This window comes from Thalassophryne amazonica, chromosome 4 (genome assembly GCF_902500255.1).
Source record: "Thalassophryne amazonica chromosome 4, fThaAma1.1, whole genome shotgun sequence".
Classification (NCBI taxonomy): domain Eukaryota; kingdom Metazoa; phylum Chordata; class Actinopteri; order Batrachoidiformes; family Batrachoididae; genus Thalassophryne; species Thalassophryne amazonica.
The window spans coordinates 103230455-103245386 of NC_047106.1; the positions used below are offsets into that span (position 1 = coordinate 103230455).

General features: G+C 41.1%; 1 protein-coding gene across 1 annotated transcript in view; it reads left to right on the forward strand.

Moving 5' to 3' along the window:
- robo1 (roundabout, axon guidance receptor, homolog 1 (Drosophila)) overlaps nucleotides 1–14932 on the forward strand; it is a 516486-nt gene that overhangs the window by 473110 nt on the left and 28444 nt on the right. Inside the window, 4 exon segments of the mRNA XM_034168365.1 lie at nucleotides 98–242; nucleotides 530–760; nucleotides 10413–10906; nucleotides 10990–11151. Of these exon segments, the coding sequence (XP_034024256.1) occupies nucleotides 98–242; nucleotides 530–760; nucleotides 10413–10906; nucleotides 10990–11151 (1032 nt within the window).

Sequence of the window (14932 nt, forward strand, 5' to 3'; positions counted from 1 at the left end):
TGCAAATTCTACAACATTAATAATAGATGTCTGCAGGTTGCTTTATGACTGAAGGAGTCTCTCGCTCTCTCTCTGTCTCCGTCACATTTTTGAGTAGGGAGTCAGGGTCAGAAGAAGGGAATGCGCACCCCCAAACTACCCAAACAGAGCACAATGAATTGGGCCGACCTCCTGCCCCCTCCTCCTGCAAACCCGCCCCCTAGTCGGAACGCAGAGGAGTTCTCACTGTCCATGGAAGAAAGGTGAGACATGTCTGCTCAGACACAAAGACACAATCAGACTAGAATGCACACACACACACTTATGCAGTACTTAAGTAGCAACTTATTCTTTATGCCATTTTTGCCGTTTCTCACATTCACTACAAGTATGTGCCCTGAAGCTGCTCCATCTATTCGTGCTCGCTACATGTCTATCCGTGAGTGAAGGAGTGCATGAATATTTATTGTGTGTTGCTGCCTTCAGTATGTGAAAGCATTTTTTTGTGAGTGATGTGAAGGTAATGAGGCTTGTTTGTTTGCGTTGGCAGCTGTGACCCAGACATGCAGTGCGCCGTGCCCAACTCCCACATGTACCTGCAGCCTGATGACCTCGAGGAGGAAGAGGAGATGGAGAGGGGACCCACCCCTCCTGTCCGAGGGGCCGCCTCATCGCCGGCAGCTGTGTCTTATAGCCACCAGTCCACAGCCACTCTCACCCCCTCACCCCAGGAGGAGATGCAGCCGATGCTCCAGGACCCACCCAGCAACCATGAGCGCAGGTACATCTGCATGATGTCAAATTTCAAGCATCATAAGGGGTGCTGTGTACCTCGCATAGAGTACAGCGTCATTCTTCATGTACGTCCAATGCAGTTGTTCATGTCCAGTACCCAATTTTTTTATGTTAATATGCTCTTAATGTATTTATAAATTATTAGGTTCTTGTTATCATATACACACTATTATTATTATTATTTTTATTTATTTATTTATTTTTTTATGATTACTTCTATTGTGTCATTTATTTTGGGGAGGTGATGGTCTAATGGTTAAGCATTGGGCTTGAGACCAGAGGATCCTTGGTTCAAATCCCAACCTGACTGGAAAATCACTAAGGGCCCTTGGGCAAGGTCCTCAATCCCCTACACAGTAAAATCATCAGTGTAAAACTAACACTGACAGTGTTAAATTAACACTGCCAGTGTACATAGTACATATGGTCCTACTCTGGTCAGAGTGGGACCATATGTTCACTGCCAGTGTTAAATTAACACTGCCAGGGTACATAGTACATATGGTCCTACTCTGGTCAGAATGGGACCACATGTTCACTGCCAGTGTTAATTTAACACTGGTGATTTTACTGTGTAGTTGCTCCCGGTGTCTAGTGAGCACCTTGCATGGCAGCAGCCTCACATCGGGGTGAATGTGAGGCACTGAATGTGTAAAGCGCTTTGAGTGTCTGATGCAGATGGAAAAGCGCTATATAAATGCAGTCCATTTACCATTTTACATTTCTTTTTTAAATGGACCACAATGGAAATAAGTGCTTTCACTGTCATGTGTCATCCATGTGTTTTTAATGTATTTACAATTTATTATGTATTTACATTGAACTTACTAAATAAAAAAAAAAAATAATAATAATAATAAATTTAACATAAAGATGATGTACCATTTCCTGCTGGAATGGCGTGTGAGTCCAGAATCTAATTAGCAACATCCGTTGTTTAGTGTTGTTAGCTAATATCCGTAGTTTCTCCAAAAATATTAGTCCTATCAATGTTCCATTTTGGCTGCGTTCATCCTTGACCCAAATACATAAGCATACCATATTGCAAATGTTAGCTCTCCACACTCAGTGATCTGTCTGTGATCAAAGTTATACGCACGCACACACACACGCAGAGCTTTTTGTCTTTTCTGCATTCTGCTGCAAGCAGGTGCTTTTAATTTTACAAACCCACAAACGGAGACTGTGGCAGAAGACATCAAACACAGTACAGTTTTCACTCATGGTAACGGCAACATGACACTTAACTAAATTGACTAAACTAATTGAACTACAAAAACAATAAATCAATAACGCTAACAACACTGTTAAACTAACATGAACCACAATAACAACATTTAAAACCACAAAACCCCCAACCTCCCATGGTGCATTGTAGCACATTGTTCATTGTTCTCTGGTGTTAGCTAATATCGCTAAAAAAATATTAGTCCTATCAACTTTCTGTTTTTGCAGCATTTATTATTGACCAAAAATACATAACCATAATAAATGGCAAATGTCAGCTCTTCCCAGTTTGTCTGTGATCGAAGCCATATACACACACACACACACACACATACAGAGGCCATTTGGCTGTTAAAATATAGATACAGTAACATTCCCTCTTGAGTGTCTAAGGAACCACAATAGAGACAGTAAGTCTTAAAATGTTTTTAAATGTCATTAACGGCAAAATTCATACACTTTAAATCACTATTGTTCAACTTTCAAAGCATACCACAAGCTATCAGAGTTCTAGTGTCTGCTGTGCCTTTTGAGCTGTGGGGGATTTTATTATAGCTCATTTCCTGCAGAGTAAAGAAAGGCATACAATGAAATACAATCATGTATTTTCATATGGATTCCTTCAGCAACGCACTATTACTTTGTTCGCAGCAAATGAAAAACATCTGTACAATCCAAATTATTTAGCTGTTTAGTTGATGATCAAAAGAAGTGTTACTTTAATGTGAAATTCTCATGCTGCTTCCAAAATCAACACCAGGATCAACAATTAGGCTTTTGTCATTATTGTATTGTCCAGTAGGGGGCACCATAGACATGTCAACAATAATTGCAAAGCCTTGTTATTAATTTTATTGAGTGAGAGAAGGAGACCACAATGGAAATAAGTGCTAGTTGCTTTATTGTGTTATCCTTTTATTATTATTATGTGTATCTATTTTATACAATGGTATTTTAATAATGAATGAATGAATGAATGAATCAATCAATCAATCAAAACACATTGTATTTTGGAAAGTGTTCAAGTTACCTTCACCAGAAGTAAATGACAGAACCGTCATGGATTTTTTTTTTTTTTTGGGAGGGGGAGGGGGTGCTGCATTGCACAGGTTCTTCTAAATGTGCATTAGGAAGGGAATGCTGAATTCTGAGCTTTGTTAGGAGCAGTGACTGCAGCTCAAGTGGACATGCCTTTTGTTGTGACTTGAAACAATGATCGTACTATCAGAAAGGATGCACAAACAGCAATCATGGCTCGTTTTTATGGGTACTACTTAAGTATTGAAATTATACCAGCACAGTAAGAAAACAAATTTGTCTTGACTCGTCCAGCACTCGTTGTGGTGACTCAGATGTGCAAGCAGCATGTCAGTTTGTCAGTCACTACATCTGTGCAATATAACAGCTACAAATAAAACATCAATGTACAAACACAAAGTTCAGTATTCTGCAGAAAGCAGCTGCACAGTTTCATGATGCTTTACAGAGGACACTCACTGTCCACAGTCAATGGGCATTTCCTTCCTACATCATCAGTTGTTACATGCTGGCAGTTAGATTAAATTAGATAGAGTATCAAAAGTGAAAGCAAAAAAAAAAAAAAACAATTTGCAAATATAAATACAATCAATCAATCAATTTTTTTATATAGCGCCAAATCACAACAAACAGTTGCCCCAAGGCGCTTTATATTGTAAGGCAAGGCCATACAATAATTATGTAAAACCCCAACGGTCAAAACGACCCCCTGTGAGCAAGCACTTGGCTACAGTGGGAAGGAAAAAACTCCCTTTTAACAGGAAGAAACCTCCAGCAGAACCAGGCTCAGGGAGGGGCAGTCTTCTGCTGGGACTGGTTGGGGCTGAGGGAGAGAACCAGGAAAAAGACATGCTGTGGAGGGGAGCAGAGATCGATCACTAATGATTAAATGCAGAGTGGTGCATACAGAGCAAAAAGAGAAAGAAACAGTGCATCATGGGAACCCCCCAGCAGTCTACGTCTATAGCAGCATAACTAAGGGATGGTTCAGGGTCACCTGATCCAGCCCTAACTATAAGCTTTAGCAAAAAGGAAAGTTTTAAGCCTAATCTTAAAAGTAGAGAGGGTGTCTGTCTCAAATATACAAATACACAAATATAAATACCAGAAATACTGCTTGCTACTGGTTTACTGGCTACTACTGTTCCTCTCATTCCCGTCCTCTGTCTTCCTGTTACTCCTCCTCCCCCTGAGTGAGGAGTGATCAACACCACCGCCTAGTCCACCATAATATCCATTGATCAAACACCAAAATCAAAGTTAACCTGTTAGCCATAGCCTGTTAGGAGCTCTGAGATGGGGGTCATGTTGGAGCTTCATTCGTACAGTCCAGGTCATGCCCACACTCTGCCTGTTTACCCATTTTTTTGGTTGGGCTAGGAGTTACGTGGAGTTCAGCAGTGACAAGATGTTGTCATCCAAAGGTGCATCATTTCAGCTTCAAAGCCAATCTTTAGAAAACCTCTGGATGGTATAACGGAGGGTTTGTCCAGTATACAGAGACTGTGGTCAGAACTGATCTGGAATCTTGCTTCCTAGTTTGGTATTTCAAGAACATTACAGATAGTTCAGGTTTCACTTTCAAAAAAATGTAATGAGTTTCACAGTTCATAGTCTTATTTCAGGACAACAGATGTACAGTAATTCCCACATTGTCACAAGCTATCTTTATGCAGTATGCTTTAAAAGTGGTTCAGAAAAGTTTTTTTTTTAAAGTATTTGTTTAGTAGACCTTTATGATGTTGCCAACATTAGATGGACAAGGACATGTGGTGGACCTTTGTTTTCACCAAGTTAATGTTGCACAAATGAAACAAGCAAGTCACAAACTAATAATTTCAATACCAAAAAAAAAAAAAATTCAAGGCTACACCTAACTGGAAATAAAACAGCAGACCAATATTGAAGGTGTTTTTGCTTTTGTTGATACAGTATATCTGCAGTCATTTGTTTTATTCTCCCCAATCAAAAACAAACAAACAAAGTTTTTACTTCTGCATACGGACTTTGCTGTTTGTACTCCACTGACCAGGCAGCAGATCAGAATCAAATGTATTGCCAGATAAGTTCTCACATACAAGGAATTTGATCTGGTGTCACTGGTGCAGACCCGGCACCAGAAAAAAAAAAAAAATTAAGGGGGCGATGAGTTTATCACAGGGGGCGGGGTCCCCCCCCCCCCCAAAAAAAAGTGCGCACCGGAGGGTACCTGCCTCTGAGCGTGCGTAATGAATTGGGTGCGCTCCTAGAAAGCTCGTGTATTTAGGCTACACCGTTGTAAGAGACTGACTGAGTAAGAGTAAAGAGTGATGACAGTATTTTTTTAATTATTATTTGAACGTATAGACCCTCGGTCAAGTGATCTCCTGCATACCACAAAACCAAACCAACAACTGATCTGAGAAATGACACGAGACAGTAGATTAACCCCACATACAGCCCTCCATCACAAGCGCAAAGACAGCACAATTGGGCATGACAGTCACACAACGGGTCAAAGATAAACCTTTCATGTAGATATACAGTGGTCCCTCGTTTATCGCGGGAGTTACGTTCTAAAAATAGCCCGCAATAGACGAAATCTGCGAAGTAGTCAGCGTTATTTTTTACAATTATTATAGACGTTTTAATGCTGTAAAACCCCTCACTACACACTGTATACACTTTTCTCAAACAGGCATTAACATTTTCTCACTTTTCTCTCGTGTGTAAACACGCTCAAAGTTCAAACCTTAGTAGAAAAATAAGACCAACCTGTTTTCAGGCCCAAACATTTGTTTGAGAAATAAAAATAGAACGTTTTCCTATAAATAATTATGATGGCTTTTAGAACTAACAAATTTAATTTTAACGATCAACCTACGAGGTTGGACACATAAGAAATTATTAATAGTGACTGACCAGTATTTCACAGTTCCTCTGATCGCGCCTCTTCATCGTGGCGCCGCTCCGCTGAAGGCCTCGCTGCAGGTGTCTTTTTCCGAGTGAAGAACACAGTTATGGGTAGTTGTTGACGCTCTTTTCTCTTCTGGGCGAGAAGATTCTTATAAACAGACACGCAGAACACAATGCGCGTACTCTCCCTTTGCGGTGCCGCAACCAGCCTGCTTGATGAGGACGCAGAACACAATGCACTGTAAAAAAAAAAAAAAAAAAGGATGCAAAATTGGACTAAAAAAATCCGCGAAACTGCGAGGCCGCGAAAGGTGAACCAATTTATAGCGAGGGACCACTGTATTTACAACAATACATAACTTTTATCTTACCATAAAAGTCCATATCCTAACATAAAATTCTGTGTGGAAACTGGATGCTAGCCTACCTCAGAAGAGTTGAAGCCTTCGGTTGGATGGCGCGTTGAATCTTCTGAGAAGGACATCTCGCCACTCTCTGTTGAATTTCCTGGTTAGGTCATTCTCAAATGCCAGCCTTATTAAGTTTGCCTTTCGTTCATGCAGCATGCTGCGTCTGTGATCACTAGGCTTTTTCCACTGTGCAAAATCTTAACACCCTAAGTGAGTCATGCTACATGATCTGCCTTTTGCTTGGTGGACTTGATGAATCCCAGGAACTCCAGCTCTGACACTGCTTGAATAAATCGAGCATGCTTTAATTCGTCCACCTTGCCATAATTGCTGGACTCAGGATCCTTGCCCTCTGCCGGACTGACAAGCGCAACCCTTCTTCTTCTTTGTCTTTCGGCTGTTCCCGTTAGGGGTCGCCACAGCAGATCAATCGTTTCCATCTCACCCTGTCCTCTGTATCTTCCTCTGTCACACCAACCACCTGCATGTCCTCTCTCAGCACATTCATGAACCTCCTCTTTGGTCTCCCTCTTCGCCTCCTGTCTGGTGGCTCCATCCTCAGCATCCTTCTCCCTATATACCCGCGGTCCCTCCTCTGCACATGTCCAAACCATCTCAATCTTGCCTCTCTGACTTTGTCTCCAAACCGTCCTACCTGAGCTGTCCCTCTGATATGTTCATTCCTAATCTTGTCCATTCTTGTCACTCCCAAAGAGAATCTCAACATCTTCAGCTCTGCCACCTCCAGCTCTGCCTCCTGTCTTTTTGTTAGTGCCACTGTCTCTAAACCATACAACATAGCTGGTCTCACTACTGTTTTGTAAACTTTCCCCTTCACTCTTGCTGATATTCTTCGGTCACAAATCACTCCTGCCACCTTTCTCCACCCACTCCACCCTGCCTGCACTCTCTTCTTCACCTCTCTACCACACTCTCCATTACTTTGAACAGTTGACCCCAAATATTTAAACTCATCTACTTTCACCACTTCTACTCCTGGTAACTGCACTGTTCCACTGGGCTCCCTCTCATTCACACACATGTACTCAGTCTTGCTTCTACTGACTTTCATTCCCCTTCTCTCCAAAGCATATCTCCACTTCTCCAGACTAGACTCAACTTGCTCTCTACTCTCACTACAGATCACAATGTCATCTGCAAACATGATAGTCCATGGGGACTCCTGTCTGATCTCATCTGTCAACCTGTCCATCACCACTGCAACAAGAAAGGACTCAGAGCTGATCCTTGGTGTAATCCCACCTCCACCTTGAATGAGTCTGTCATTCCGACTGCACATCTCACTGCTGTCACACTATTCTTGTACATGTCCTGCACTACCCTAACATACTTCTCTGCCACTCCAGACTTCCTCATACAATGCCACAACTCTTCTCTTGGCACCCTATCATAAGCTTTTTCTAAGTCCACAAACACACAATGTAACTCTTTCTGTCCTTCTCTGTACTTTTCCTACAGTATCCTCAGAGCAAACATTGCATCTGTAGTGCTCTTTCTCGGCATGAAACCATATTGCTGCTCACAGATCTTCACCTGTTTTCTAAGCCTAGCTTCTACTACTCTTTCCCATAACTTCATGCTGTGGCTGATCAGCTTTATGCCTCTGTAGTTACTGCAGCTCTGCACATCACCCTTGTTCTTGAAAATAGGAACCAGCACACTTCGTCTCCACTCCTCAGGCATCCTCTCACTTCCAAGATTCTATTAAACAATCTGGTTAGAAACTCTACTGCCATCTCTCCTAGACATTTCCATGCCTCCATTGGAATGTCATCTGGACCAACTGCCTTTCCACTCTTCATCCTCTTCATAGCAGCCCTCACTTCTTCCTTGCTAATCTCTTTTACCAACGCTCAACCTATCAAATTGCTTGAACACAGACACACGCCATATCCATTTGTTTTAAAATTAATTACTTTGGTTAATTAATTTGGTTTATTTGTTAAATACGTGATATTATTGAATAACTAATATTTTGCTATATTTTCCAGTATTTCTTTTTCTTTCTTTTTTATTTTTATTTTTTGATAACTCTTACATCCAAGGGGGCGAGGGTTGATGACGTGAGGGGGCGTCGCCCCCAAACGCCCACTCGTGGCGCCGGGTCCGATTTCTGCTGACCAAGCCCTATGTGTTGCTAGCACTGGAAATAATGCGATCTTCTACTTTACAATATGTTACTACCCCGAGTTTCAATGGTTTTGTACACAGTGTTGCCACAGTTACTTTGAAAAGTTACTTTATTAGTTACTTTATACAGTTGTATTATACAGTTACTTCATTAGCAGCTGTGGACAACTTGTTGGCAGCTGCTGAATGTAACTAATAAAGTAACTAGTAATTGAACTTGGTTATTTTTAAGATTGAGTACTCAGCTGATTAGTTACTTTGCTAATTATTCAATCTTAAGAGTAACCAAGTTAGATTAGTTACATAGAGCAGCAGCTGTTAATAAAGTAACTTTATAAAGCTGCTAATGGAGTAACTGTATCAAGTAATTAAAAAGTAACTTTTCAAGGTAACTGTGGCAACACTATTTGTAAGCATCAGAGCAGACTCATATACGGCGCATGCAGAAAGTATTCACAGCGCTGCACTTTTTCCACAGTTTTTTTAATGTTACAGGCTTATTCCAAAATGGACAAAATAATTTTTTTCCCCAAAATTCTACACACAATACCCCATAATGACAGTATGATTTTTTTTTTTTTCAAATTTATTAAAAATAAATGAAGAAATCACTGGATATAAGTATTCACAGCCTTTGCCACGAAGTTCAAAATTGAGCTCAGGTGCATCCTGTTTCCACTGATCACCCTTGAGATGTTTCTACAACTTAATTGGAGTCCACCTGGGGTAAATTCAGTTGACTGGACATGTTTGGAAAGGCACCCACACTTGTCTACATATAAGGTCCCACAATCGACAGTGCATATCAGAGCACAAACCAAACATGAAGTCACAGGAATTGTCTGGAGACCTCTGAGACAGGATTGTCTTGAGGTACAAATCTGGGGAAGGGTACAGAAACATTTATGCTGCTTTCAATATCTCAGTGAGCACAGTGGCCTCCATCATCCATAAATGGAAGATGTTCGGATCCACCAGGACTCTTTCTAGAACTGGTCACCTGTCTAAAGTAGCGATCAAGGGAGAGAGGCCTTCGTCAGGGAGGTGACCAAGAACCCGATGGTCACTCTGTCTGAGCACCAGCATTCCTTTGTGGAGAACCTTCTAGAAGGACAACCATCTCTGCAGCAATCCACCAATCCAGCCTGTATGGTAGAGTGGCCATACAGTGGCAGCATCATGGTGTGGGGATGTTTTTTCAGCAGCAGGAACTGGGAGACGAATCAGGATTGAGGGAAAGATGAATGCAGCAATGTACAGAGACATCCTAGATGAAAACCTGCTCCAGAGCACTCCTGACCTCAGTGACCCCAAGCACACAGCCAAGATATCAAAGGAGTGGTTTCAGGACAACTCTGTGAATGTCCTTGCGTGGCTCAGCCAGAGTCCAGACCTGAATCCAATTGAACTCCCTGGAGAGATCTGAGAATGGCTGTGCAGTGACGCTCCCCATCCAACCTGATGAAGCTTGAGAGGTGCTACAAAGAGGAATGGGCAAAACTGCCCAAAGATAGGTGCACCAAGCTTGTGACATCATATTCAAGAAGACTTGAGGTTGTAATTGCGACCAAAGGGGCATCATCAAAGTATTGAGGAAAGGGTGTAAATACGTATGTACATGTGATTTCTTAGGGGCTTGTATGTATATATATGTATATATAAATTTATATATGTATATATAAATTTGCAAAAATTTCCAAAAAAACATTTTTTCCATGTTGTCATTGTGGGGTGTTGTGAGGAAAAAATTGAGTGGAAAAAAAAAAAAAAACTTATTCCATTTTGGAATAAGGCTGTAACATAAAATGTGGAACAAGTGAGCGCTGTGATACTTTATGGATGCGCCGTACATCCACTCAAATTGTTACAATTCACACTTTACCCAATCTTCTTATTAATTTTTTTCCCTTCTTGTAGACGCCACACTGTGAGCCCCCCACCCCCTCCCCGCCCAGTCTCTCCTCACACGTATGGATATATCTCCAGCCCACTGGCCTTGGACACTGACGGTATGGAGGAGGAAGAGGAGATACTAGAAGAGGAAGAGGAAGGTGATGACACAGATGCAGAGGTGGCCAAGATGCACTACCATCACACCCACCCCCACACACACCCCCATCACCCCCAGATGCATCCACGACGGTTGTTACTGCGAGGGCTTGAACAGACGCCTGCATCCAGCATGGGCGACCTGGAAAGCTCTGTGACCGGCTCTATGATCAATGGGTGGGGATCAGCCTCTGAAGAGGACAATGTCTCTTCAGGGAGGTCCAGCGCCGTCAGCTCGTCAGATGGATCCTTCTTCACAGATGCCGACTTTGCTCAAGCTGTTGCAGCAGCTGCAGAGTATTCAGGCATCAGGCTTCCCAAGTATCCAAACACAGAGGGCCAGGAAGTAGGAGGAGCTTCAGGTAAGTTTAGTGTCGGCACATCCACAAGAAATGCTGCTGCACAATGCCCAAGAATTTTAAGAAACACATTTGTGTTTTCTCAGCACGAAAATACCAAATAGCCCCATCAGGCCACCGTCCTGGCAGCCCGGTGTCTACAGACAGCAACATGAGTATGGCAGCAGTACACAGGAGGCCTCCTAAGAAGCAGAAACAGCACCCTGCAGGGCATCCTGGGAACCAGCGGCGTGAAGGTTATAACGAAGGTACACACTGTTACACAAGCGGTAAATACATTAACTGATGATCCTGATAAGTACGCAGCTCCTGTAGGAACTGTGCACTCTGAACGTACTGCAAACACTGTTTTTGTAGATTTTTACTCAATTGTGACAGGATGACGACTACAATATTTGGGTGGGGTGTTTCTCTGAGCATCATCCAACTTGCAGGATCCTTATGAGGACACCAGCAGCTAGAAGGCCAAGTGGGCGGATGTGGCCCTACTTGATATTGCAGCTAGATGGTTGCTTTCAAGAGGTGGGGCTGGACTGGTTGTCTGCCATCCAGTACCCAAGGCCGTTCAGGGAATCCGCAAGTCTGCAATGATGTATAGTGTACAAAAGAACTGTCCCATTTCTCCTGTTCTAAAGACTGTTATCTGTTTTATTACTTTTCTCCCTGGGCTTAGGTTTGGGAAAAGTTTAGGTATGTACCCTGTAAATTGCAGTGAACTCGATAAAACAATGAATCCATCCCCTTCAGTTGTTAACATGATTTCTGCTTGTTTAACAGTTGTTACAAGATCATACAACTCTGCAGATAAGATTTTCTATGAATGCAGCGAAAGCAGACACTTCTTCCTTTTCTCTTTGTCATGACATTTTTACCCAAAGTCATCATGATCATGTCACAGAGTGCAAACTGACTCATTGGGTCACAGTTTAAGAAAAAGTGGAAAGTCTAAAGTCATTTGGGACAAGATTTTTGTTATTGCAGCATTTCTACATATACTCAAATGAAACAGTAAAAGACAAGCAGAGAAGCAAATAAAAACAGATTACAAAATGACCCTGAAACAATCATGGACCTTGTACCACCTAACACAAGAACATTTTTTTCTTTCACCTCATTTTCACTCTCTTTTGCTACAAGCAAGCAAAAGAGAAGAAATAATTTTAGAGAAAACATTTTCATTTTTTGGGGTCTTATGTCACATCTTACTTATTCTTGAAATTTTGCACTGTGGTGGTAATTATCAAGAAAAGGTTTTAAATGACGGTGGAATGAGAAGTATATTGTTGAAGTTCTTAACTTGTGTCCTGGAGTGAAATATAAAATTTGCTGCTGCACATGTTTTTTTTTTGTTTTGTTGTTGTTGTTGGCAACACGGTGGCTTAGCGGTTACACTGTTGCCTCACAGCGAGAAGGTCATGGGATCAATTCTCAGCTGTGGCCTTTCTGTGTAGAAGCCATGCTGTGAGCACCATGGAGTTGCATGTTCTCCCTGTGTTTGCATCGGTTCTCTCCGGGTGCTCCGTCTTCCTCCAGCAGCCAAAGACATGCAGGTTAAGTGAATTGAAAACTTTAAATTGTCCGTAGGTGTGCCTGTGCGTGTGAATGTGTGTGTTTGTCTATATGTGGCCCTGGCGTCCTGCCCAGGGTGTACCCCGCCTTATGCCCTGTGACTGCTGGGATAGGATCCAGCCCTCCGTGACCCGATCTTGGATAAGCAGTTGAAGATGAGTGTGTGTTGTTGTTGTTGTTTTAATGTAAATTTCCTGTGTTGGTACAGCGTAGGGCTTGGACAGCAAAAATGTACATGAAGTGGAGTGACTTATGGGGGCTTTCACACCAGAAGCGTCAGCCGTGGCAGAAGCGTCGCAAATCAGTCGAAAACGCATTATTTTCAATGAGAGGTGGGGGCATCACAAACCCGAGATAAAAGTGATGCTTCGCCAGGAGCATGCGTTGCTGCTTGTCATCAGGCTGCCACGGTCAAAGTTCAACCCAGTCCAACTTTCGCTAGTGTGCGCTGTGACATAGCTTTCCGCTGTCCAATAGAAATAAGGCATCAGGCCAAAACACAGAAGACTGCAGAAACCACTGATCTGTATAAAACACTGTTATATACAGATCAGTGGCAGAAATGTGGTCACAGAACTACTCATTTATACACAGCAATTTTCTGAAGAAAATCCTTTTTTTTTCTTTTTTTACCTCAAAATTAATTTCTGATTACTGTAAAAAAAAAAAAGGTTTAGATCACTTGTAATTAAATAGTAAAAAAAAAAAAAAAAAAAAAAAGATTCTTTAGAAAACCTTTCTTCATCTGTAAATTAATCCATAACTTACCTTTTATTTCATATTAGATGATTTATTGTTTAACATAAGGAACCTTGGACATTATTTTTAGACAAATAAGAGATTATTCATATCTCATTTTAACCAGAAAAACAGACACTGTAAATAAATACAAATGTTTATTATAAATGGAACAGGTGATAATTTATCAGTGACTGCAATGTGATTGTAAAGTTGGATTTCTGTGACATAAACTTCATGATGAAATCATTTTTTTTTTTTTTAATTGAGTCATTTCAACTTGTAATTACGTCAGAGTATGTGATATCCTTTAATGTTGTGATCAGGACAGAGTCATTTCCAAAATATGAATTTGACTAGTGATTGTGAATGTTTTAAAACTGTTCACAATAGGGACAGGGCTTCTAACCTGTGCAAATGTCTTTTGACTTAACTTTGATTTGTGGACAATTTTAATGATCCATTTATTTATTGTTAAAATATAAAATGACAAAGCTTTTAAAAAAAAATAAAATAAAATAAAATAGTTGGCTGGTTTACAGCACCTTTGTTTTATTTAGAAGCATAGAAGCAGGTGGTTGGTTTGCTGGATTCTCAGGACATTTAACCAGATGAAGGTGTCCTTCTGAAGCTTTGACCTCTGGGTGGAGTTGTTGAAGACACTTGGTCCCATTTTGAAGAGTAGAGATGGTTTCGTCTGACTGGAATTCATGGTGTTCAGCTCATCACTGAAAGTTTTGAAGTGCGTCTGAATTTTGGTTGCTTGCACAGCAATGTTCCTGATTGGGACAAATAATATAACAAATAACAAATAATATAAAGAAACATTAAACAGTTAAAAAAAAGCAACAACAACAAAAAAAAAAAAACCTTGGAAAAACACTCAAAAAAATCTAAGTTATTTAAAGTTGAGAATTTTGTGGTCACAGGAGTAACAAAAAAAATCTGTAGCTTTATTTGGAAAAAAATAATACCATTTACAAATTAAGCATTCACTCAGCTCACTGTGCTAAAAGGCTAAGATAACATTAGCTGAGGATTAAAAACTTCAGCAGTGCAATAAACATCACATTTTATTTTTAAAAATATTCTCACCTTGAGTAAGCTGTAGAACTAAGCTCGGTTGGTCAAAGTGGTGTTTGTATATATCCAAAAGTGGGGAATTTCGGATTGAATCGTTTCTGTGCCATCATCCCGGCTGCCTGCCTGCTCTGCCCGGCGATGAGGTATGAACTCTGGCTCCTCCGTGCGGGCTTTGCCCACTGTCATGTTCGATTGATACCCCACCAAGTCGTCAGTCCTCCCTCGGCTCGGCATCACTCCAAAAAGTAGCTGAAAAAAGCTTCTCCCAGTAGAGTGATGGGAGAGTCATTCTAACTGCTGTTTTTTAAAGCTTTTTGTGGTTCTACAGATGGCAAATCCAAGATGGTGATCGCTCAGCTTTTTTCAAGTTGTGATGTAGCAAACTCTGCCCCCTTACTACTGTTATTTTTTTCCCATGGTTCTTTCTGTAACACTGCCCCTCACAAAGTACAAACTCAAACTATTCCACACTTTTAAATTTATTCAAAGTTGCAGTGAAAATATCAGCCTGGATTCTGTAGAACGTCTCTCACAGACAAGATCCGCCCTTACAAAATCTCAAACAATGGACACAAACAGTTTTTATAAAACATTTCATAGGCATGACAAAGGCAGACCTTATTTTGCAAAATCCTTTCC